The sequence below is a fragment of the Ranitomeya variabilis genome, chromosome 2 (assembly GCF_051348905.1).
Source record: "Ranitomeya variabilis isolate aRanVar5 chromosome 2, aRanVar5.hap1, whole genome shotgun sequence".
In the NCBI taxonomy this organism is placed as follows: Eukaryota; Metazoa; Chordata; class Amphibia; order Anura; family Dendrobatidae; genus Ranitomeya; species Ranitomeya variabilis.
The window spans coordinates 767,710,682-767,733,419 of record NC_135233.1 but is presented as its reverse complement, the minus strand read 5'-3'; the positions used below and the strand labels follow the sequence as shown (position 1 = coordinate 767,733,419).

Sequence of the window (22,738 nt, the reverse complement as noted above, 5' to 3'; positions counted from 1 at the left end):
CTGGATTGTAATATTTCACCAGTTTTTTAGGTGAAATATTACAAATCGCTCTGATTGGCAGTTTCACTTTCAACAGCCAATCAGAGCGATCGTAGCCACGGGGGGGGGTGAAGCCACCCCCCCTGGGCTGAAGCACCACTCCCCCTGTCTCTGCAGATCGGGTAAAATCGGAGTTAACCCTTTCACCCGATCTGCAGGGACGCGATCATTCCATGACGCATACGCTGCGTCATAGGTCGCATTGGCACCGACTTTCATGACGCAGCGTATGCGTCAAAGGTCGTGAAGGGGTTAATCTGGGAATTAGCACCTCCCCCATATGTTTATAGATCTCAGCAGGAAACCCATCTACTCCAGGCGCCTTCCCATTAGCCATAGACTGTAATGCCCGACCCAGTTCCTCCTCCGTGATAGGAGCCTCCAAGCCCTCTCTATCTGCATCACTCAACCTCGTGAGCTCCAGTCCCTCGAGGAACGCCACTGTGTCTCCCACCGTCCCATCCACCTGAGAGGAATATAGGTCCTCGTAAAAATCAGCAAAAACCTCCAAAATCTCTGGAGTCTCAGAGACACTCGTACCACTTCCGGAAACCAGAGAATGGACAAACGTAGTACTTCTCTGTGCAGAAGCCACCAGCGACAGCATGTGACCTACAGTTTCACCCTCCTGATAAGCCAGCTTCATGAATTCCCGCTTCCTTTCAGCTTTACCCAGCAAAATTTCTTCCAGATGACTTTGAGCTGCCTTTAATCTCTTCCCAGCTTCCGGAGTACCCAGTATCACCATCTCATCCTCCGCTGCCCTCAACCCATCAATCGCTGCCTTCTCTGCCTCTCTCGACTTCCGCTTACATCTACTAATGTCTCTAAACAACAGCCCTCTTAAGTACGCCTTCATGGCTTCCCATACAGTAAGAGTATCTACACTCCCATCATTCAGCTCAAAAAATTCCACCAACTCCCGTTATATCTTATCTAGATCTATACTGTGCAGCCAGTTAGGGTGAACCTTCCACTCTCTCCTGTTCACGGCCCCTGTCCATCGGCCGAAACTCGACCTCAATTGGACTATGGGCCGAGAGGGCCCTAGGCAAATATCTCACATCCCCTACCATCGTGTCCAACCGACGGTTGCCCAGTGCCAAATCAATTCAGGATAGAGTACCATGAGCCGGTGAATAACATGAATACCCCCTTTCCCCAACATGCCTAACTCTCCATAGATCAGTCATACCCACTTCACAAATATAAGTCCCAAACGTAGTAATGTGTCCCACTGTCCTATTTTGGGAGTTTTTATTTTTATCCCAAAAGTCATCACATATATTATTAAGATCCCCAATAATTAGAAATGGTATCGGGCCCCAGCTTTCCACCCTCTCCAGCACCTCTCTAATTTTCTTACTTGAGTATGGAGGCGGAATATACATCGCCGCTATACACATCAACACTCCATTTATTTTGCATTGCACCACCACATACTGACCATCCACATCCTTCTGTACCATCACCTCTTCATACTGCACTCCCACAGGTACCAACACCGACACACCCCTAGAGTACGTAGAGAAGGTAGAGTGGTACGCCCTCTGTATCCAGCGCCTGTTCAATACATCCACATTTTCCCGCACTAAATGTGTCTCCAGCAGGCATATCATTGAGACCCTCTGTTCTCGAACATAATGCAGACTTGCCGCCCGCCGAGTGTTATCCGCTAGGCCTCTTACATTCCAACTCAATATTTTAATGCGGTCCCCCATCATACGGCTCATCATCCTTCATAGTATCCACTTTTCCAAGTATGAGCTGTCTAATCCCTCCCACCCCCCCTACCAACTCCCGACTTAACCCCCTAACCCACCCAATACAATACATTCTTCCTCTCATCAAGAGAACACTCTCCCTTACTTAACCCTCTCCATGCGCCTCCCGCTGCAGTAACAATCCGAATATCCCACAGTTTTTGTTTTTTACAATATTCCAACTTAAATAAACATGTAGAGAAATTACCAAACCAATTTGCAGTACCCGGCATAACCCACCTCCCCCATACTTATTAATCGTTACTATCCCCTCCGGTCAATCACTCAATATGGCACAGCCGAGCCCTCAACCTCTGCTCAACCCTTTAACAAATGTGCCATTACATGCAAATCCCTCCTCCAGCAACAGAGAAACAACTCCCATCCGGATCTCGCCGAGATGTCAATCGCCCTTTCCCTTAATTTTTTTCGCATTATTATTAATCCACTGGGTAGTGTCCTCTGGTGTCAGGAAAAAGTGGGTCTTATCAAAAGCCACCAGTCTCAACTTTGTGGGGAACAGCATAGAGTATTGCACTCCCGGAGATTTAGTTTTTAGCGCCGCAGCTGAATGATTTACATTTGTTAGCCAGCATAATTACATGTGGGGATTCCCTAGCAACAAGGCAACCCCCACATGTACTTTACAGATGTAAATCATTCAGCTGTGGCAAGAAAAACAATCTCCGAGCACTAAAAAATACTCAGAGGACCCCCGAGCATGCTCGAGAAATCTCGAGTAACGAGTATATTCGCTCATCACTAATCAGGAGCATCAGACGAGTCACGTACACTTGTGTGTGCCTTGCCACAAATCTTACTTCAGTAACATTTGTGGCAGAGCGAATACCACCACTCATCATGAATTTAATGAGTGGTGGTTGCCATGCTCTAGTCCTAACATTTGCCATTGTGAGTGGACTTTAGGATTTTCACCCAATGCATCATTTGCATTTTTTTTCTTCCGAAAATTGAAAATATTTTGTTTTAAAAGTACTGCAGTATTGCTCTAGAGTGATTTTTTTGTATGCTAGATAATTTGCTACAATTTGAGCCATTGTTTCCAAATGGGTTATATTTGCACTAAAAAGGAGCAAAAGGCAAAACTAAAGATCGTATTTGACTTTGTGTAAAATGTGGAAGCCATTTTGAAAAATTTGGCACAAGAAACCAGCAATCCGAGCTTGGTATTAGAGGCTCATCTGCATGCTGGTACATAATGAAGTTGGTATATCTTCATCTATCTGTGCAAGACATCCTAATCTTATCTACAATTTGCTTTCAGCATTGGCCCACGATCAGCAATGTAAGACAGTACAATACAGTCAGACGTGTGCCCTCACCATTATGGACAGCCCACATTATACGAAAAGCAGGACCTCCAATTTCATCAAACGGCTTCCGCCTCGTAATTACTTCCCAAAGAATGATGCCCCAGCTAAACACATCACATTTTTCACTGTAGTTGCTACCTGAAAATGCAAAAACATAATTACACATATCTTGTCAACCTAATAGATACTGTACATTTTTTTTTTTAATGAAAATCATACCACATTAAAGAAGTGGTCCACTACTTTTTCATTGATGACCTAGCCTTAGGATAGGTCATCAATGTCTGATCGGCCAGGGTGCGACAGCAGGCACCCCCGCCGATCAGTTGTTAACCTTTTAAGTCTCTGTATATACTAGAGTTCAAGCCCAAAATGTATAGTGACGAAATGATTATTTCTATCAAATCTAAACAAAATAATGCGTCTCATTCAGTAATGTTAATTCAAACAGGTTTCCCAGACGTTTTAGGCTTGGCTCCCCACAATGAGCATTTGCTGAGTTTTTGACTTTCTGCACCTATTCGGTAAATTAGTTTGCTTGCATTTCTTCATTGTTTGAGTGTATTTTTTTTTTTTTACTTGCATTTTCGACACAGTTTTTTTGTCTCTTGGGAATGTTTTCTTTTTTATACTAACTAGTCACAAAACTTTATTGTTACAGTTGTGAGGAACACAAGCGTTTAGTTAGAGTGTTTCCACAGCGGAAATGCACTAAACAAGCAAATGCGTTTTTTTTACCTGTGGATTTGCCACATCTGATGCAATTCTATGGGAAAATCTGCACATAAACTCAGCATACCCACAAGAGAAATTGACATGTTATGTATTTCAAAACACGCACCGCAGTTCAGCTTATACAGTGTTAAAAAAAAAAAAAAAAAAAAAAAAAGTGGCCATGAGATTTCCATAAATGTATTTTGCTGGAACTGTAAAGAGCTGCATTTTTTTCCCAGTGAAAATACGCAGCGTTAAGGAAAGAGGTAAAAAAAAAAAAAAAAAAAAAAAAGGGCAAAGTAACTTTCTGATCGGTGAGTGTTCCATCCCATTTTATTTAACTTTTCTCTGTTACAAAATGGCATGGCAGGTCAAATGACAGACTGCGGCTCCATTCAATTTCAATGAGGCTACTGGAAGAGTAAGGCTAAGTGCACATGTCGCCGAATTGCCGCGGAAATTTCTGCGGCAATTCTGCAACTCCTGCTGCGGGTATATCGCATGCGGAATTGGCATGCATATTCCCGCTAAACACTAGCGTTTTGAAAGCATAATTAGCTTGCAGAATGCTAGCGTTTTCCAAGCGATCTGTAGCATGGCTTGGAAAACTGATTGACAGGTTGGTCACACTTGTCAACCATAGTGTTTGACAAGTGTGACCAACTTTTTACTATTGATGCAGCATTTTTTTTTCTTTTCACAAAAATGATCTTTTCGCCCCCAATTTTTTATTTTCCCAAGGGTAACAGGAGAAATTGGACCCCAAAAGTTGTTGTGCAATTTGTCCTGAGTACGCTGATACCCCATATGTGGGGGTACACCACTGTTTGGGAGCACGGGAGAGCTCGGAAGGGAAAGAGCACCATTTTGGAATGCAGACTTAGATGGATTGGTCTGCGGGCGTCAAGTTGCGTTTGCAGAGCCCCTGATGTACCTAAACAGTAGAAACCCTCATAAGTGACCCCATATTGGAAACTAGACCCCCCAAGGAACTTATCTAGATGTGTTGTGTGAAATTTGAACCCCCAAATGTTTCACTAAAGTTTATAACGCAGAGCCGTGAAAATAAAAAAAATATATATATTTTTCCCCACAAAAATGATTTTTTCGCCCTCAATTTTTTTATTTTCCCAAGGGTAACAGGGGAAATTGGACAGCAAAACTGGGGTGTGCAATTTGTCCTGAGTACGCAGATACCCCATATGTGGGGGTAAACTACTGTTTGGGCACACGTCGGGGCTCAGAAGGGAAGAAGTGGCGTTTTGGAATGCACACTTTGATGGAATGGTCTGCAGGCGTCACATTGCGTTTGCAGAGCCCGATATGCCTAAACAGTAGAAACCTCCTTAATTCTAACTCCAACCCTAACCCCAACACACCCCTAACCCTAATACCAACCCTAACCATAACCCTAACCATAATCCTAACCACACCCCTAACCCTAATCCCAACCCACCCCTAACCATAATCACAACCCTAACCATAACCCTAACCACACTCCTAACCAAACCGTAAACGTAATCCAAACCCTAACCCCTACTCTAGCCCCAACCCGAACTTCAGCCCCAACCCTAATGGGAAAACGGAAATAAATACATTTTAATTTTTTTATTTTTCCCCATTTATTTTTATATTGGTACCATTTTCTGGCACATGAAATTTTTTGATCGCATTTTATTCCGATTTTTGTTAGGCGGGGGCGTTTATACCGTTAAGCGTTTGGTAAAATTGATAAAGCAGTTTTATTCTTTGGGTCAGTACGATTATAGCGATACCTCATTTATATAATATTTTTATGTTTGGCGCTTTTATACAATAAAAACTATTTTATATAAAAAATAACTATTTTTGCATCGCTTTATTCTGAGGGCTATAACTTTTTTTTCTGCTGATAACGCTGTATGGCGGCTAATTTTTTGCGGGACAAGATGACGTTTTCAACGGTACCATGTTTATTTATTTCTGTCTTTTTGTTTGGCGTTATGATAAAGCATTGTTTTTTGCCTCTTTTTATATTTTTTTTACGGTGTTCACTGAAGGAATTAACTAGTGGGACAGTTATAGGTCGGGTTGTTACGGACGCGGCGATACGAAATGTGTACTTTTGTTTTTTTTTTTATTTACATAAAGAAATGTATTTATTGGAACAATATATATATTTTATGAATTTGGGAATTTTTATTTTTTTAAATTTTTTTTACACAGTGTAATTTTTTTTTTTTTTTACTTTGTCCCAGGGTGGGACATCACTGTATAGTGTCAGATCGCTGATCTAACACTTTACAGACCACTGTGTCAGATCAGCGATCTGACATGCAGTGCTGGAGGCTTGCCGGCGCCTGCTCTCAGCAGGCGCTCGCAAGCCACTTCTCTGCAGGACCCAGAAGGCCCCCGCGACCATCTTGGATCCGGAGCCTGCAGGGAGGAGGACGGAAGAGATGCTCAGAACAACGTGATCACATCGTGTTGTTCTGAGGGTCTCCGGGACGCACGCAGGGAGCCCCCTCCCTGCACGATGCTTGCCTATGTCACCGAAACTCTGCGATCATGTTTGATCGCAGTGTTCCGGGCGTTAATGTGCCAGGAGCGGTCCTGTGATAATCAGCTGACACCCAATCGCCTATGACTTACTATCCCGTCCATGGGAATTAAGTCCCAGGTCACATGGACGGGATAGTACGTCCAATGGCAGAAAGGGGTTAATGCTAAGATCAGGACAATGCATGAAAGGTGGGGTCTACGCCATGGGGCCTCCCTCTTGCTTTGTTTCTGCACTGAAGGTATCAGACACTGTTCACTGGTTAAAATAATTTGTCCCTTAAGCTTATTTTACCTTCAAAAACTTCAGGAGCCATCCAGGCAGCGCTTCCTTTGTTGTTCGTCATATGAGTCTGAATATCACAGGCTGTACCAAAGTCGCATATCTTCAGAACAGTGCCCCCCGCTACCAGGAGCAGGCTGCAAGGCAAAGGAATTGCACAATCTGTGAGATATATTACACTTCTTCTCTAAAACGAAATAAGCATTGCATGGTTATCAACCATAAGAATAAAAAAATAAAACTGTGGATACCACATGATGTCAAACTACTTAGCTTGTAAGAAAGGCTTTTTAATGATTCTTGTTGGACATTTTCTATGGACTGTGGACCCATCACAGGGGTCTTTTTTATTACATAAATTAATATTTGGGGGCCTAAGAAAATCAATCTTTCAATTTGGTTTCATTTAACATTTTGCATGGCTTGGCTTTTACAGGCTCTTTGCGCAATTCAATTTTCACATGGTCGGGGGTCATAAGTGGAGCTTTTCCATGCATTTTTCGAGTGGAAAAAAAAATAGGGATTTTTGTGTACTCACCATAAAATCCTTGTCTACGAGCCATTCATTGGGGGACACAGACCGTGGGTGTATGCTGCTGCCACTAGGACGCTGACACTAAGTGATACAATGAAAGTTAGCTCCTCCCCTGCAGTATACACCCTCCTGCTGGCTCTCAGCTAACCAGTTCGGTGCTAAAGCAGTAGATCAATAACAATATATGAGCGTATAGCATGTCATTATATATGAGAGTATAGCATGTCAAATTATAAAACAAGCACAAGCTAATAATAGGGTGGGAACTGTGTCCCCCAATGAATGGCTCGGAGAAAAGGATTTTACGGTGAGTACACAAAAATCCCTATTTCTCCTTCGCCTCATTGGGGGACACAGACCGTGGGACGTCCCAAAGCAGTCCCTGGGTGGGGACAACATCAGATCTGGCCCTGCGTAACCGCTACTTACAAGTGCGCCACCGCGGCCTGCAGAGTCCGCCTGCTCAGACCCACATCTGTGGAAGTGTGGGAATTATAGTGCTTCAAGAATGCATGCGGACTGGACGAATCCGCAAGCTTGCAGGCGTGCTTTGCCGAAGCCTGGTGCCTAGAACCCTCGATAGACAGGGAGATAGATGTCAGCCTAACACGGAAGGACTCCTGGATGGTGAAAAGAATCCACCAGGCTAACATGGCCGATGAAACGTCAGGAAGCCCAAATAAAGGGTCCAACCTTCAGAAGGATGCCGTCCTCGACACGTACCTACTCAGAGCACTCACTTCGTCCAGAATATGGGGAACTCAATCCATTTTGTGGACTGGTGTCGAAAGAGATGAGGGAAGAACGATGCCCTCATAACAGTGGTAATACAATACCACCTTGGTAACAAGGGACGGGGATGGCCTGAAGACAACCTTGCCTTGAAGGAAATAAGGGAAAAAAGTCTGAAAGAACAGAATAGCTTGCTCCGAAGACTCGTCAGGAGGAGGATATCGCAGAGATAAAAGGGCGACCTTCCCTGATAGCAAAGTCTGTCCGGATCAAAAGGAGTCTACTGTAAGACTCCCAGGACCATTAAGGTCCCAATGATCCAACGGTATGCGATGGGGAAGAACTACGTGTGAAAACTCCCTGCGAGAAAGTCCCTACTTGCAGTTTTGTTGCAATAAGGCGGAAAGATACTAGCTGTGCAAACAAAAAACCTGACGTGGTCAGTGCGGATCCCCGAGGATCACTGGGGCCCTTTCTGCTTTCGAAAGGCTTTCGGAAGAAGTGGAAAGGGAGTTACGGAAACTGGTACCACGGAAGAACCAGAGCATGCAGTGCGTTGGCTCTTGGATCACGAGGCCGAACCACAAACTCGAGTACATTGGTGTTCATTCTGGACGCCATCTGATCTACAACTGGAGAGCTCCAGTGAAGGCAGATCTGATGGAAGACTTCCGGGTGAAGTTCCCACTCACTTGAGGCGGAACCCTGACGGCTGAATGTTAGCTGCCCAAGAGTTATACTCCAGGGATATGTACTGCCGAGATCACCAAATGATAGATCTCGTCCCATCAGAGAAAGTGAGGTACCTCGGCCATGGCGGCTTACCGTGGGTACCTGCTAGATGATTGACGTATGGCACAGCCGTGGCATTATCCAATTGAATTCGGATAGGGTGACCCGCCAGAAAGCAGTGGACCTGCTGTAGGATTACCGTTCGGGTCTCCAGAGCAATGATCGGGAGAAGACTGGCATTGGTAGTTACGAATAACCATTGAACTGAGAGAAAGGCCCTGGATGAAGAAGGAGCTCAGAGACTACCATCTGAAAGTCTGTTTGACTTGCTGAAAACGAGCAGAGTGAGGGAAACTGCTTCCATTATCGTCACCATTTTTCCTCAGAACCCTCCTAGCAAATCGAATGAAATGAGGGGATGAGTGATCAAGTGCGCGAGCTCCCTGTTGAAGGGCCATGACCTTGTCTCGAGGGAGAATTACCATTCTTCTGGAAGTGTGCAGGATCATCCTCAAAAAGGATATCTGCTGGGCTGGAAATGAGGAGAACTTGTCTAAGTTTAGCTGCCAGCCCAGGTGAGAGGGTATCGCAAGTGATATAGATGACTCAGCGTAGTCCTGGAAGAGCGGCTAGACAGTCGACCAAACAGGGCAGGACGACCACGCCTCAAGGGTGCAAGAGGAACATGACAGCCGCCATGACCCTTGTGAACACTGGGTGCGGTAGCAAGGCCGAAGGATAAGGTCGTGGCTTGAAAATGCTGTTCACGAATGGAAAAGCGAAGGAATTTTTGAAAAGGGGTAAGCATCTCGAATGTCGATGGATGCCAGAAACTCCACCCTTTTCTGTTGAAGTAATGGCTGAACAGAGGAACTCCATCCGAAGAAGGAGGACCTTGTCAAAGGTTGTTAGAAGTTTGAGGTCCAGGATCGGTCCTACTTCTCGTTCCCCTTTTTGGAACCAAGATCCCTTAGATCTAGACTGTCCTGGACAACCCTTCCACTGCTGGTTGGGTCTGTAGGAAACATACGATCCTTTGTTAGTACAACTGGCCAATCAAATCTTTTGATCGGCAGTCTGTCTTCGGGAAAGGGTTACTGGTGTGAATCAAAGTACTTAAGGTCTCCAGCCAGGAGTCCATTGCTCTAGCAATCCATGCGGCGGCTAGGGAGGGTAGAGCGCTGAACCCGAAGCCACAAGACGTAACGAACCAGATTTGCTATCTGACAGTCCGTGGTATTTTAATTGATGATATATCGGGCAGGGATACTGGTAGGAAATTCTATCCGGTTAATCTGCCAAGTGGCAGAATGCGAGGCTGCATCCAGCAGGTCATCGTCTCTTGCCTTTGTCGCTCTCTTTTGACGGTGCAGAGTTAAAAATTAGGGACCCTCGATCCACCATCCTCTTAACAGGGAAGTGGAGAGGGATCGCCCGCCTTCTTGCATCTGCTAAATAGTGGGGATGCAGAGGGGGGTGCTCGGACGCCAAAAAGGGGGCCTCTGTACATCCACAGAGTTCAGGTCTACAGGTGGACAGGACAGGTTGTCTGGCATTAGGGCTGGATGCAGAAGAGGATACATGGAGGCGACACTCCGTGTGCTCGTTTGTTGATGGGGTGGGGAGAACGGTGCCCTTTAAAGAACCCGTTGCCCTTAAAAATCAGACCAGGCTTGGCATCCCACGAAGAGGCTTCTGTCCAGTGAATCGCTTATCCGGACTGAATGGCAAATGCTCTTTAGTCTCCTTATGAGGGACACTGCCTAGTCTAGAGCAGAACCGGAGTCCTCGTCAATGTACAGAGATGATAAAAATAGGCGAGTTCATCCTTTTCTGAAGCTCTGGCAAGTCCAGATCCAAGGCAATATCTGATCCATATTCAGAGCCTTGTTCTCAGCAAATCATTGGGGAGAGAGAGAGATCAGGAAATGAAAACTTCCTTTTTCTAGATGCCTGTACGTTTCTAGATGCCTGTATGTTTCTAGAATACTTACGCCCCGCTAGCCGACGGCTCCCATGTAGGAGAGGGACCATGGATATCGGTCCTGCGAGCACTCCGAGCCACGGAGGGATCACGGAGGGATTCAATCTCTTGGTCAGAGAAACCGTGGATTGCGGTCAGTGACGAAGTCCACTGAGGGAACTGGGTACTCTGGGATAAACTGGGATCAGCGGCGGAGGGCTCCTGAGCTCATTTAGAGTGACCGGCTTCGGATTGGTCATGTGCTTTTAAGACCAGGGAATACTGGTGACGTGCCTTCAAGACCAGGGAATACTGGTCACGTGCCTTTAAGACCAGGGAATTGTTGCAGAGTCGTTGTGCCCCTTTAATGCAAAGTCGTTGTGCCCCTTTAATGCAAAGTCGTCGTGCCCCTTTAATGCAAAGTCGTCGTGCCCCTTTAATGCAAAGTCGTCGCCCCTGTGTGAGCCAGCTGGGTGGACCAAGATGGCCACTGGGGGTTGCAGAGGTGATAAAATCTCGCAGAGAGCGAAAAGCGCCAATTCGGGGGCGGAGCCACTGGCACAATGTGGGCAGAGCCTAGAAACTTCCATGAATAGGCCCAAGCCGGGGCCTAAATTTCTGCAGCCAGCGGCAGCGGTAGAAGTGAGGGGCGTTGTAGTGGCCGAGAAAAACTGAGCGCTTCCGTGCCAGGTGAGGCGCACCAGAAAGGCCTGCAGAGCCGCCTTAGGGCACCATAGTGCGGGTGCGGCTTACACATCGGCCGAAGCCGGGGGCTAAATTTTTGCAGCCGGCCGGAGCGTTACCTCAGGGAGGTGGGCCACAGGGAAGCCAGAGGCTGCCTGTGAGCATGTGAATATCCTGCTGCAGAGGCCCACCGCAGACAGGATCCACTCACCATCGGTGCGCGTCCCGGCATGGAGCCACTCTGGAGCCACATGACTGCAGGTCAGGTATTGCAGCGTGGACGGTGCAGGAATAGAGGGATAAACCTCAATCCATCATCCCTTTGTTATGGAGGTGGAGAGGAACCGTCCGCCTCCTTGTACCATCCGCTTTAACAGTGGTGGGACAGTGGGGGCTGCTCGGACGCCAAAGAGAGGGGCCTCTGTACATCCACGGAGTTCAAGCCCCCGGGTGGACAGGGCCTTTTGTCCGGCATTAGGCCTGGCTGCAGAAGAGGGTACGTGGAGGCGACACTCCATGTGCTCGTCTGTTGATGGTGCGGGGAGATCGGTGCCCTTGAAGGGACCCATCGCCCCTAAGAATCAGCTCAGGCTTGGCATCTCACTTCACAGGAGAGGGTACGGGGAGGTATACTCCACATGCTCGCCTGTTGATGGTTCAGGGAGATCGGAACCTTGAAAGGATCCGTCGCCCTATTTGTCCGTGGAAAAAAAAAATCAAAAATGTAAAAGGTAAAAATAAAATAAGAGTTTTGGGACTGAATAGCAGACCCGTCCGTGTGCTTCCTACGGACACTAAGCAAGAACTGGTTAGCTGAGAGCCAGCAGAGGGGTGTATACTGCAGGGGACGAGCTAACTTTCTTTGTATCACTTAGTGTCAGCCTCCTTGTGGCAGCAGCATACACCCACGGTCTGTGTCCCCCAATGAGGCAAAGGAGAAAAAAAGTTGCATTTTACAGCAGTACCAAATAAGTGAGATTTCCTACAAACCCATTCAAAAGCATAAAAAATGCAGGTATTGAACACAGCAATTTTCCTGTGGACACTCGGCTTTTTGGTGCAGAATAATTAGCTGCAAATACTCAACGTGTGAACTTAGTCTAACTCAGCTGAGAGGGGCTCAGAAAAAGACAGAATTACAAATGCTCCAGTCAGACTGAGCTCATTGACTGATTTGATAATGGACAGTACAACACAGAGGCTATAGAAGGCAATGGTGCAACATTTTTGATTAAACCCAATGGCAAAACTCATTGTCCCCAAAAGTGGACAACCCCATTATATATAGTTTATTTCTACAAAACTGTGTAGTCAATAAGCAAGAAATACAGAAGGAATGTTCACTTACTTTGGTGGTTTAAGGTCCCTGTGAATAAGAGCCTTTGGTTTCATGCTGTGCAAATAAGCTACCCCTTGGGCACATTGTAAACACCAACTCATGGCATGAGCAGCTGTGTAGTAAGGCAGGGGCTCGGCACCGTGCAGCACTGCAAAACAAAAGTGACACATGTACGTAGTGTCAGTCTCGCAACGTGGAATTAGAAACCAGCTTCACTTCTAGATCACAAGCTGCCTGGGTGTTCAATATGGCAGAGTGAGGTGCGCCTGCGCAGGTCGCAGATTCCACTGTGCAGGCGCGAAACCGAGCCCTGTGTGGATGACGTAGAGACGTCAGCCACTTCATCCAGAAAGAAGAGGCCGCGTTGGAAGGGACTGGGGGCAGCGCTGATCACTGGACTGGACCATGCAAACTACATGCAGATCTAAGACAATTGAAGTTACACAAATTACAAACAGTAAGATAAGTCAGAAATGTTCCACACAAAACATCCCTTTTAACCCCTTAAGCCCCGAGGGTGGTTTGCACGTTAATGACCGGGCCAATTTTTACAATTCTGACCACTGTCCCTTTATGAGGTTATAACTCTGGAACGCTTCAACGGATCTTGGCGATTCTGACATTGTTTTCTCGTGACATATTGTACTTCATGTTAGTGGTAAAATTTATTCGATATAACTTGCGTTTATTTGTGAAAAAAACGAATATTTGGCGAAAATTTTGAAAATTTCGCAATTTTCCAACTTTGAATTTTTATGCCCTTAAATCACAGACATATGTCACACAAAATACTTAATAAATAACATTTCCCACATGTCTACTTTACATCAGCACAATTTTGGAACCAAAATTTTTTTTTGTGACGGAGTTATAAGGGTTAAAAGTTGACCAGCAATTTCTCATTTTTACAACACCATTTTTTTTTAGGGACCACATCTCATTTGAAGTCATTTTGACGGGTCTATATGATAGAAAATACCCAAGTGTGACACCATTCTAAAAACTGCACCCCTCAAGGTACTCAAAACCACTTTCAAGAAGTTTATTAACCCTTCAGGTGTTTCACAGGAATTTTTGGAATGTTTAAAAAAAAATGAACATTTAACTTTTTTTCACACAAAATTTATTTCAGCTCCAATTTGTTTTATTTTACCAAGGGTAACAGGAGAAAATAGACCCCAAAAGTTGTTGTACAATTTGTCCTGAGTACGCTGATACCCCATATGTGGGGGTAAACCACAGTTTGGGCGCATGGCAGAGCTTGGAAGCAAAGGAGCGCCATTTGACTTTTCAATGCAAAATTGACTGGAATTGAGATGGGACGCCATGTTGCATTTGGAGAGCCCTGATGTGCCTAAACATTGAAACCCCCCACAAGTGACACCATTTTGGAAAGTAGACCCCCTAAGGAACTTATCTAGATGTGTGGTGAGCACTTTGACCCAACAAGTGCTTTACAGAAGTTTATAATGCAGAGCCGTAAAAATAAAAAATCATATTTTTTCACAAAAATGATCTTTTCACCCCCAATTTTTTATTTTCCCAAGGGTAAGAGAAGAAATTGGACCCCAAAAATTGTTGTGCAATTTGTCCTGAGTACACTGACACCCCATATGTGGGTGTAAACCATTGTTTCGGCGCAGGGCAGAGCTCAGAAGGGAAGGAGCGCCATTTGACTTTTCAATGCAAAATTGACTGGAATTGAGATGGGACGCCATGTTGCGTTTGGAGAGCCCCTAATGTGCCTAAACATTGAAACCCCCCACGAGTGACACCATTTTGGAAAGTAGACCCCTTAAGGAACTTATCTAGATGTGTGTTGAGCACTTTGACCCAACAAGTGCTTCACAGACGTTTATAATGCAGAGCCGTAAAAATAAAAAATCATATTTTTTCACAAAAATGATCTTTTCACCCCCATTTTTTTATTTCCCCAAGGGTAAGAGAAGAAATTAGACCACAAAAGTTGTTGTGCAATTTGTCCTGAGTACGACGATACCCCATATGTGGGTGTAAACCATTGTTTGGGCGCATAGCAGAGCTCAGAAGGGAAGAAGCGCTATTTTACTTTTCAATGCAAAATTGACTGGAATTAAGATGGGATGCCATGTTGCGTTTGGAGAGCCCCTGATGTGCCTAAACATTAAACCCCCCCACAAGTGACACCATTTTGGAAAGTAGACCCCCTAAGGAACTTATCTAGATGTGTTTTGAGAGCTTTGAACCCCCAAGTGTTTCACTACAGTTTATGACGCAGAGCCGTGAAAATAAAAATTATTTTTTTTTTTCACAAAAATGATTTTTTAGCCCCCAGTTTTGTATTTTCACAAGGGTATCAGGATAAATTGGACCCCAAAAGTTGTTGTCCAATTTGTCTGGAGTACGCTGATACCCCATTTGTGGGGAGGGACCACTGTTTGGGCGCATGACAGAGCTCGGAAGGGAAGGAGCGCCATTTGGAATGCAGACTTAAATGGATTGGTCTGCAGGCGTCACGTTGCATTTGCAGAGCCCCTGATGTACCCAAACAGTACAAACCCCCCACAAGTGACCCCATATTGGAAACTAGACCCCCCAAGGAACTTATCTAGATGTGTTGTGAGAACTTTGAACCCCCAAGTGTTTCACTACAGTTTATAACGCAGAGCCGTGAAAATAATTATTTTTTTTTTTCACAAAAATGAAATTTAGCCCCCAGTTTTGTATTTTCACAAGGGTATCAGGATAAATTGGACCCTAAAAGTTGTTGTCCAATTTGTCCTGAGTACGCTGATACCCCCTATGTGGGGGGGAACCACTGTTTGGGCGCATGACAGAGCTCGGAAGGGAAGGAGCGCCATTTGGAATGCAGACTTAAATGGATTGGTCTGCAGGCGTCACGTTGCATTTGCAGAGCCCCTGATGTACCCAAATAGTACAAACCCCCCACAAGTGACCCCATATTGGAAACTAGACCTCCCAAGGAACTTATCTAGATGTGTTGTGAGAACTTTGAACCCCCAAGTGTTTCACTACAGTTTACAACGCAGAGCCGTGAAAATAAAACATATTTTTTTCCCACAAAAATGATTTTTAGCCCCCCAAATTTTTATTTTCCCAAGGATAACAAGAGAACTTGGACCCCAGAAGTTGTTGTTCAATTTGTCCCTAGTACGCTGATACCCCATATGTTGGGGTAAACCCCTTTTTGGACGCACGGGAGAGCTCGGAAGGGAAGGAGCACTGTTTTACTTTTTCAACGCAGAATTGGCTGGAATTGAGATTGGACGCCATGTCGCGTTTGGAGAGCCCCTGATGTGCCTGAACAGTGGAAACTCCCCAATTCTACCTGAAACCCTACCCCTAACCGTTTACTGAACATTTTCTGACAGTCATAAGTGCCACGTATTTCAGTGCCACGTATTTCAGTGCCACGTATTTCAGTGCCACGTATTTCAGTGCCACGTATTTCAGTGCCACGTATTTCAGTGCCACGTATTTCAGTGCCACGTATTTCAGTGCCACGTATTTCAGGCACTGAAAAATACGTGGCACGTAAATACGTGGCACGTAAATACGTGGCACTTAGATACGTGGCACTTAGATACGTGGCACTTAGATACGTGGCACTTAGATACGTGGCACTTAGATACGTGGCACTTAGATACGTGGCACTTAGATACGTGGCACTTAGATACGTGGCACTTAGATACGTGGCACTTAGATACGTGGCACTTAGATACGTGGCACTTAGATACGTGGCACTTAGATACGTGGCACTTAGATACGTGGCACTTAGATACGTGGCACTTAGATACGTGGCACTTAGATACGTGGCACTTAGATACGTGGCACTTAGATACGTGGCACTTAGATACGTGGCACTTAGATACGTGGCACTTAGATACGTGGCACTTAGATACGTGGCACTTAGATACGTGGCACTTAGATACGTGGCACTTAGATACGTGGCACTTAGATACGTGGCACTTAGATACGTGGCACTTAGATACGTGGCACTTAGATACGTGGCACTTAGATACGTGGCACTTAGATACGTGGCACTTAGATACGTGGCACTTAGATACGTGGCACTTAAATACGTGGCACTTAAATACGTGGCACTTAAATACGTGGCACTTAAATACGTGGCACTTAAATACGTGGCACTTAAATACGTGGCACTTAAATACGTGGCACTTAAATACGTGGCACTTAAATACGTGGCACTTAAATACGTGGCACTTAAATACGTGGCACTTATATACGTGGCCACTGAAATATCGTGGCACTTATATACGTATATAAACGTATATTTCAGTGCCACGTATTTCAGGTTAGGGGTAGGGTTAGGGGTAGGGTTAGGGTTTTTTGTTTTTTTCTTGTTTTCTTGTGTTTTTCTATAAAAACGCATGCGTTTTACCGCGTTTACATGCATTTTTTCACACATGCGGTTTTTTTAAAAAACGCATGCAGATAAAAACGCAAGTGTGAAACCAGACTAAAAGACGCTTTTTATAGCAAAAAAGTTTTTGCGTCTCCACATTTTGAGACCTATAATTTTTCCACATTTTGGTCCACAGAGTCATGTGAGGTCTTGTTTTTTGCGGGACGAGTTGACGTTTTTATTGGTAACATTTTCGGACACGTGACCATTTTTTATCACTTTTTATTCCGATTTTTGTGAGGCAGAATAACCAAAAACCAGCTATTCATGAATTTCTTTTGGGAGAGGCGTTTATACCGTTCTGCGCTTGGTAAAATTGATAAAGCAGTTTTATTCGTCGGGTCAGTACGATTACAGCGATACCTCATTTATATCATTTTTTTATGTTTTGACGCTTTTATACGATAAAAACTATTTTATAGAAAAAATAATTATTTTGGCATCGCTTTATTCTGAGGACTATAACTTTTTTATTTTTTTGCTGATGATGCTGTATGGCGGCTCGTTTTTTGCGGGACAAGATGACGTTTTCTGCGGTAACATGGTTATTTATATCCGTCTTTTTGATCGCGTGTTATTCCACTTTTTGTTCGGCGGTATGATAATAAAGCGTTGTTTTTTGCCTCTTTTTTTTTTTTTTTTTTTTCTCTTACGGTGTTTACTGAAGGGGTTAACTAGTGGGCCAGTTTTATAGGTTGGGTCGTTACGGACGCGGCGATACTAAATATGTGTACTTTTATTGTTTTTGTTTGTTTTTTTTAGATAAAGAAATGTATTTATGGGAATAATATTTTTTTTTTTATTATTATTTATTTAGGAATTTTTTTTTTATTTTTTTTTTACACATGTGGAAATTTTTTTTTTTACTTTTTTACTTTGTCCCAGGGGGGGGACATCACAGATCGCAGATCTGATAGTGTGCACAGCACTCTATCAGATCTCCGATCTCACTTACAGCCGTGCAGGCTGCAGCTTTCATCTGCAGCCTGCTCCGACCCGGAAGTGCTCCCTGCAGGACCCGGATACAGCCCCTCGGCCATTTTGGATCCGGGGCCTGCAGGGAGAAGACGTTCGGTACGAGGTGAGTACATCACCTTGTACCGATCGTCTCAGGGAAGCACGCAGGGAGCCCCCTCCCTGCGCGATGCTTCCCTGCACCGCCGGTACACCGCGATCATGTTTGATCGCGGTGTGCCGGGGGTTAATGTGCCGGGGGCGGTCCGTGACCGCTCCTGGCACATAGTGCCGGATGTCAGCTGCGATATGCAGCCGACACCCGGCCGCGATCGGCCGCGCTCCCCCCGTGAGCGCGGCCGATCGCGTATGACGTACTATACCGTCACCGGGAATTAAGGCCCACCCCACCTCGACGGTATAGTACGTCATATGGGATTAAGGGGTTAAGATCTGTTCACATTTATTTTTTTCTGCATGAGGGATCTATTGGGAAAATCTCCCAAACTGAATGGCTTACAGTAAGGTACCATCAAAAATGCCTACACATACAATCCTTACTGGTAAGCACACTCTCGAGTCAGGGAGTCGGGCGAATGAGCATAGGTGCTTGGAGTTTTACGATTACATATGCATAATCTAAAGAAGCAAAATGTAAATTGACACTATTATTACCAATTTTAGCATTATAACAAAGTTAGAAGCAATATAACACTCAGGCATCAGTAAGGCTACGTTCACATTAGCGTTGTGCGACGCAGCGTCGGGCGCCGCTGCGGCGACGCATGCGTCCCTATATTTAACATGGGGGCGCACAGACATGCGTTGCACTTGCGTTTTGTGGCGCACGCGTCAGGGCGCAGAGGACGCAGCAAGTTGCATTTTTTGTGCGTCCAAAATCAAGCAAAAAAAGGACGCATGCGTCACAAAATGCGTTTTGCATGCGTTGTGCGTTGCGTCGCCGATGCGTCGCCGACGCAACACAAAACAACGCAAATGTGAACGTAGCCTAAAGTTCTCGTTGCAATGAAATATATTGACTACCGTAGTTTTTCCCCCAAGGTGACTTGCCACATTGCACTGGATTACATATTTTGCATCTAAACTTCTAACTCTCAGCATCTGGCAACCAACTCACTTTATTGGTCATTTAGAGACAACTTGTCTAAAAATCCCTAACCCCTTAGTGACAGAGCCAATTTTGTACTTAATGACAGGGCCAATTTTAACAATTCCGACCAGTGTCACTTTATGAGGTTATAGCTCTGGAACGCTTAAAACGGATCCCACCGATTCGGAGAATGTTTTTTCGTGACTTATTGTACTTAATATTAGTGGTAAACGTCTTTGATATGACTTGCGCTTATTTATGAAAAAATGTAAATTTGGAAAATTTTTTGAAAATTTTGCAATTTTCAAACTTTTAATTTTTGTGCCCTTAACCCCTTCCCGATCTTTGACGCAGCGTATGCGTCATGAAAACCAGTGCCAATCCGACCTGTGACGCAGCATATGCGTCATGGTCGGATCGCGTCCCTGCAGGCCGGGTGAAAGGTTTAACTCCAATTTCACCCGACATGCAGGGACAGGGGGAGTGGTGCTACAGCCCAGGGGGGGTTGCTTGGCCCCCCCGTGGCTACGATCGCTCTGATTGGCTGTTTCACTTTCAACAGCCAATCAGAGCAATCTGTAATATTTCACCTATGAAAATTGGTGAAATATTACAATCTAGCCATGGCCGATGCTGCAATAGCATCGGCCATGGCTGGAGATCCCGATCTGGCCCCCCCACCGACTGACAGCGGCAATCTGCAGCCGCCGTCAGTGTTCCCTACCCCTCCGTCCTGTCCTAAGCGCCTTCCTCTCCCCTCCGACCCTCCCCCGTCCTCCCCTCCGCCCCCCCCGCTGTCCAATCGCATCCCCCCATACTTACCTAGTCCCGGTGTCCCTCCCGGTGTCCTCTGTCTTCTAGCATGGGCGCCGCCATCTTGGAAAATGGCGGGTGCATGCGCAGAGCACCCGCCGAATCTGACGGCCGGCAGATTCGTTCCCTGTACATTTTGATTGCTGTGATAAGTTCTATCACAGCGATCAAAATAAAAAAAAATAGTAAATAAACCCCCCTCCTTTATCACCCCCATAGGTAGGGACAATAATAAAGTACAGAAAATATATTTATTTTTGGGCTGCACTTGGGGCTAGGGCTGCACTTGGGGCTAGAATTAGGGTTAGGGTTGGAATTAGGGTTAGAATTAGGCTATGTGCACACGGTGCGGATTTGGCTGCGGATCCGAAGCGGATTGGTCGCTCTGGATTAGTAGCAGTTTTCCCATCACGTTTACAGTTCCACGTAAACCTATGGAAAACCAAATCCGCTGTGCCCATGGTGCGGAAAATACAGCGCGGAATTGAGGGGTTTCCACTGTTTAGGCACATCAGGGCTCTCCAAACGCGACATGGTGCCACCATTGATTCCAGCCAACCTTGCGTTGAAAAAGTCAAATGGTGCTCTCTCCCTTCTGAGCCCGGACGTGTGCCCAAACAGTGGTTTACCCCCACATATGGGGTACAAGCGTACTCAGGAGAAACTGGACAACAACTTTTGGGGTCCAATTTCTCCTGTAACTCTTGGGAAAATAAAAAATTGCGGGCTAAAAAATTATTTTTGAGGAAAGAAAAAAGATTTTTTATTTTCACGGCTCTGCGTTATAAACTTCTGTGAAGCACCTGGGGGTTTAAAGTGCTCACTATGCATCTAGATAAGTTCCTTGAGGGGTCTAGTTTCCAAAATGGGGTCACTTGTGGGGGAGCTCCAATGTTTAGGCACACAGGGGCTCTCCAAACGCGACATTGTGTCCGCTAACTATGGAGATAATTTTTCATTCAAAAAGTCATATGGCGCTCCTTCCCTTCCGAGCCTTACCATGTGCCCAAACAGTGGTTTACCCCCACATATGAGGTATCAGCGTACTCAGGAGAAATTGGACAACAACTTTCGTGGTCCAGCTTCTCCTTTTACCCTTGGGAAAATAACAAAATTGTTGCTAAAATATCAATTTTGTGACTAAAAAGTTAAATGTTAATTTTTTCCTTCCATGTCGCTTCTGCTGCTGTGAAACACCTGAAGGGTTAATAAACTTCTTGAATGTGGTTTTGAGCACCTTGAGGGGTGCAGTTTTTAGAATGGTGTCACTTTTGGGTATTTTCAGCCATACAGAACCCTGAAACTGACTTCAAATGTGAGGTGGTCCCTAAAAAAAATGGTTTTCTAAATTTTGTTGTATAAATGAGAAATCACTGGTCAAATTTTAACCCTTATAACTTCCTAGCAAAAAAAAATTTTGTTTCCAAAATTGTGCTGATGTAAAGTAGACATGTGGGAAATGTTATTTATTAACTATTTTGTGTCACATAACTCTCTGGTTTAATAGAATAAAATTCAAAATGTGAAAATTGCGAAATTTTCAAAATTTTCGCCAAATTTCCGTTTTTTTCACAAATAAACGCAGAAATTATCGACCTAAATTTACCACTAACATGAAGCCCAATGTCAGGAAAGATGTAACCTGAAAGATGAGAAAAAGAGGTTAGATTATACTCACCCAGGGGCGTTCCCGCTGCGGTCCAGTCCGGCGCCTATCTTCTTACGATGACGTCCTCTTCTTGTCTTCACGCTGTGGCTCCGGTGCAGGCGTACTTTATCTGCCCTGTTAAGGGCAGAGCAAAGTACTGCAGTGCGCAGGGAAAGGTCAGAGGCCCGGAACCTGCGTACTGCAGTACTTTGCTCTGCCCTCAACAGGGCAGATAAAGTACGCCTGCACCGGAGCCACAGCGTGAAGACAAGAAGAGGATGTCATCGTAAGAAGATAGGCGCCGGACCGGACCGCAGCGGGACCGCCCCTGGGTGAGTATAATCTAACCTCTTTTTCTCCTCTTTCAGGATACATCGGGGGCTTATCTTCAGCATTCCAGAATGCTGTAGATAAGCCCCTGATGCAGGTGGGCTTAGCTCAACTTCCATTTTTGGGGTGACAGGTTCCCTTTAAATCAGATAGTCATATTGCACAAAATAGTTAACATCTTCCACGTCTACTTTACATCAGCACAATTTTGGAAACATTTTTTTTTTGTTAGGACGTTAGAGTGAAAAGTTGACAAGCAATTTCTCATTCCAACAAAATTTAAAAATTTACAAATCCATTGTTTTTTTAGGGACCACCTCACATTTGAAGTGAATTTTTTTTTTTTTTTTTTTGGGGGGGGGGGTTTTAAAATGACAGAAAATCCCAAAAGTGACACCATTCTAAAAACTACACTCCTCAAGGTGCTCAAAACCACATTCAAGATGTTCGTTAACCCTTCAGATGGTGCTTCACAAGAACTGAAGCAATGTAGAAGGAAAAAAATGAACATTTTAGTTTTATAAAAAAAAACTTACTTTGGACCCAAACTTTTTTATTTTCACAAGGGTAACAAGAGAAAATGGACCACAAAACTTGTTGTGCAATTTCTCCTGAGTACATCAATACCCCGTCTGTGGGGGAAAGCCACTGTTTGGGTGCATGGCAGGGCTCAGAAGGGAGGGAGCACAGTTTAAATTTTTGAACCCAAAATTGGCTGAACAATGGCGGGCGCCATGTTGCGTTTGGAGACCCCCTGATGTACCTAAATAGTGGAAACCCCCCCAATTCAAACTCCAACC

General features: G+C 45.0%; 1 protein-coding gene across 2 annotated transcripts in view; it reads right to left on the bottom strand.

Annotated features, from left to right (window-relative positions):
- Nucleotides 1-22,738, bottom strand: part of MAP3K7 (mitogen-activated protein kinase kinase kinase 7) — a 96,508-nt gene that overhangs the window by 44,201 nt on the left and 29,569 nt on the right. For both annotated transcript variants that reach the window (XM_077289716.1, XM_077289717.1), the window contains exons 5-7: nt 12,666-12,804; nt 6,684-6,808; nt 3,146-3,274 (exon numbers count right to left, since the gene is read on the bottom strand). In XM_077289716.1, the coding sequence (XP_077145831.1) occupies nt 3,146-3,274; nt 6,684-6,808; nt 12,666-12,804 (393 nt within the window). The remainder of the gene's footprint in view (nt 1-3,145; nt 3,275-6,683; nt 6,809-12,665; nt 12,805-22,738) is intronic.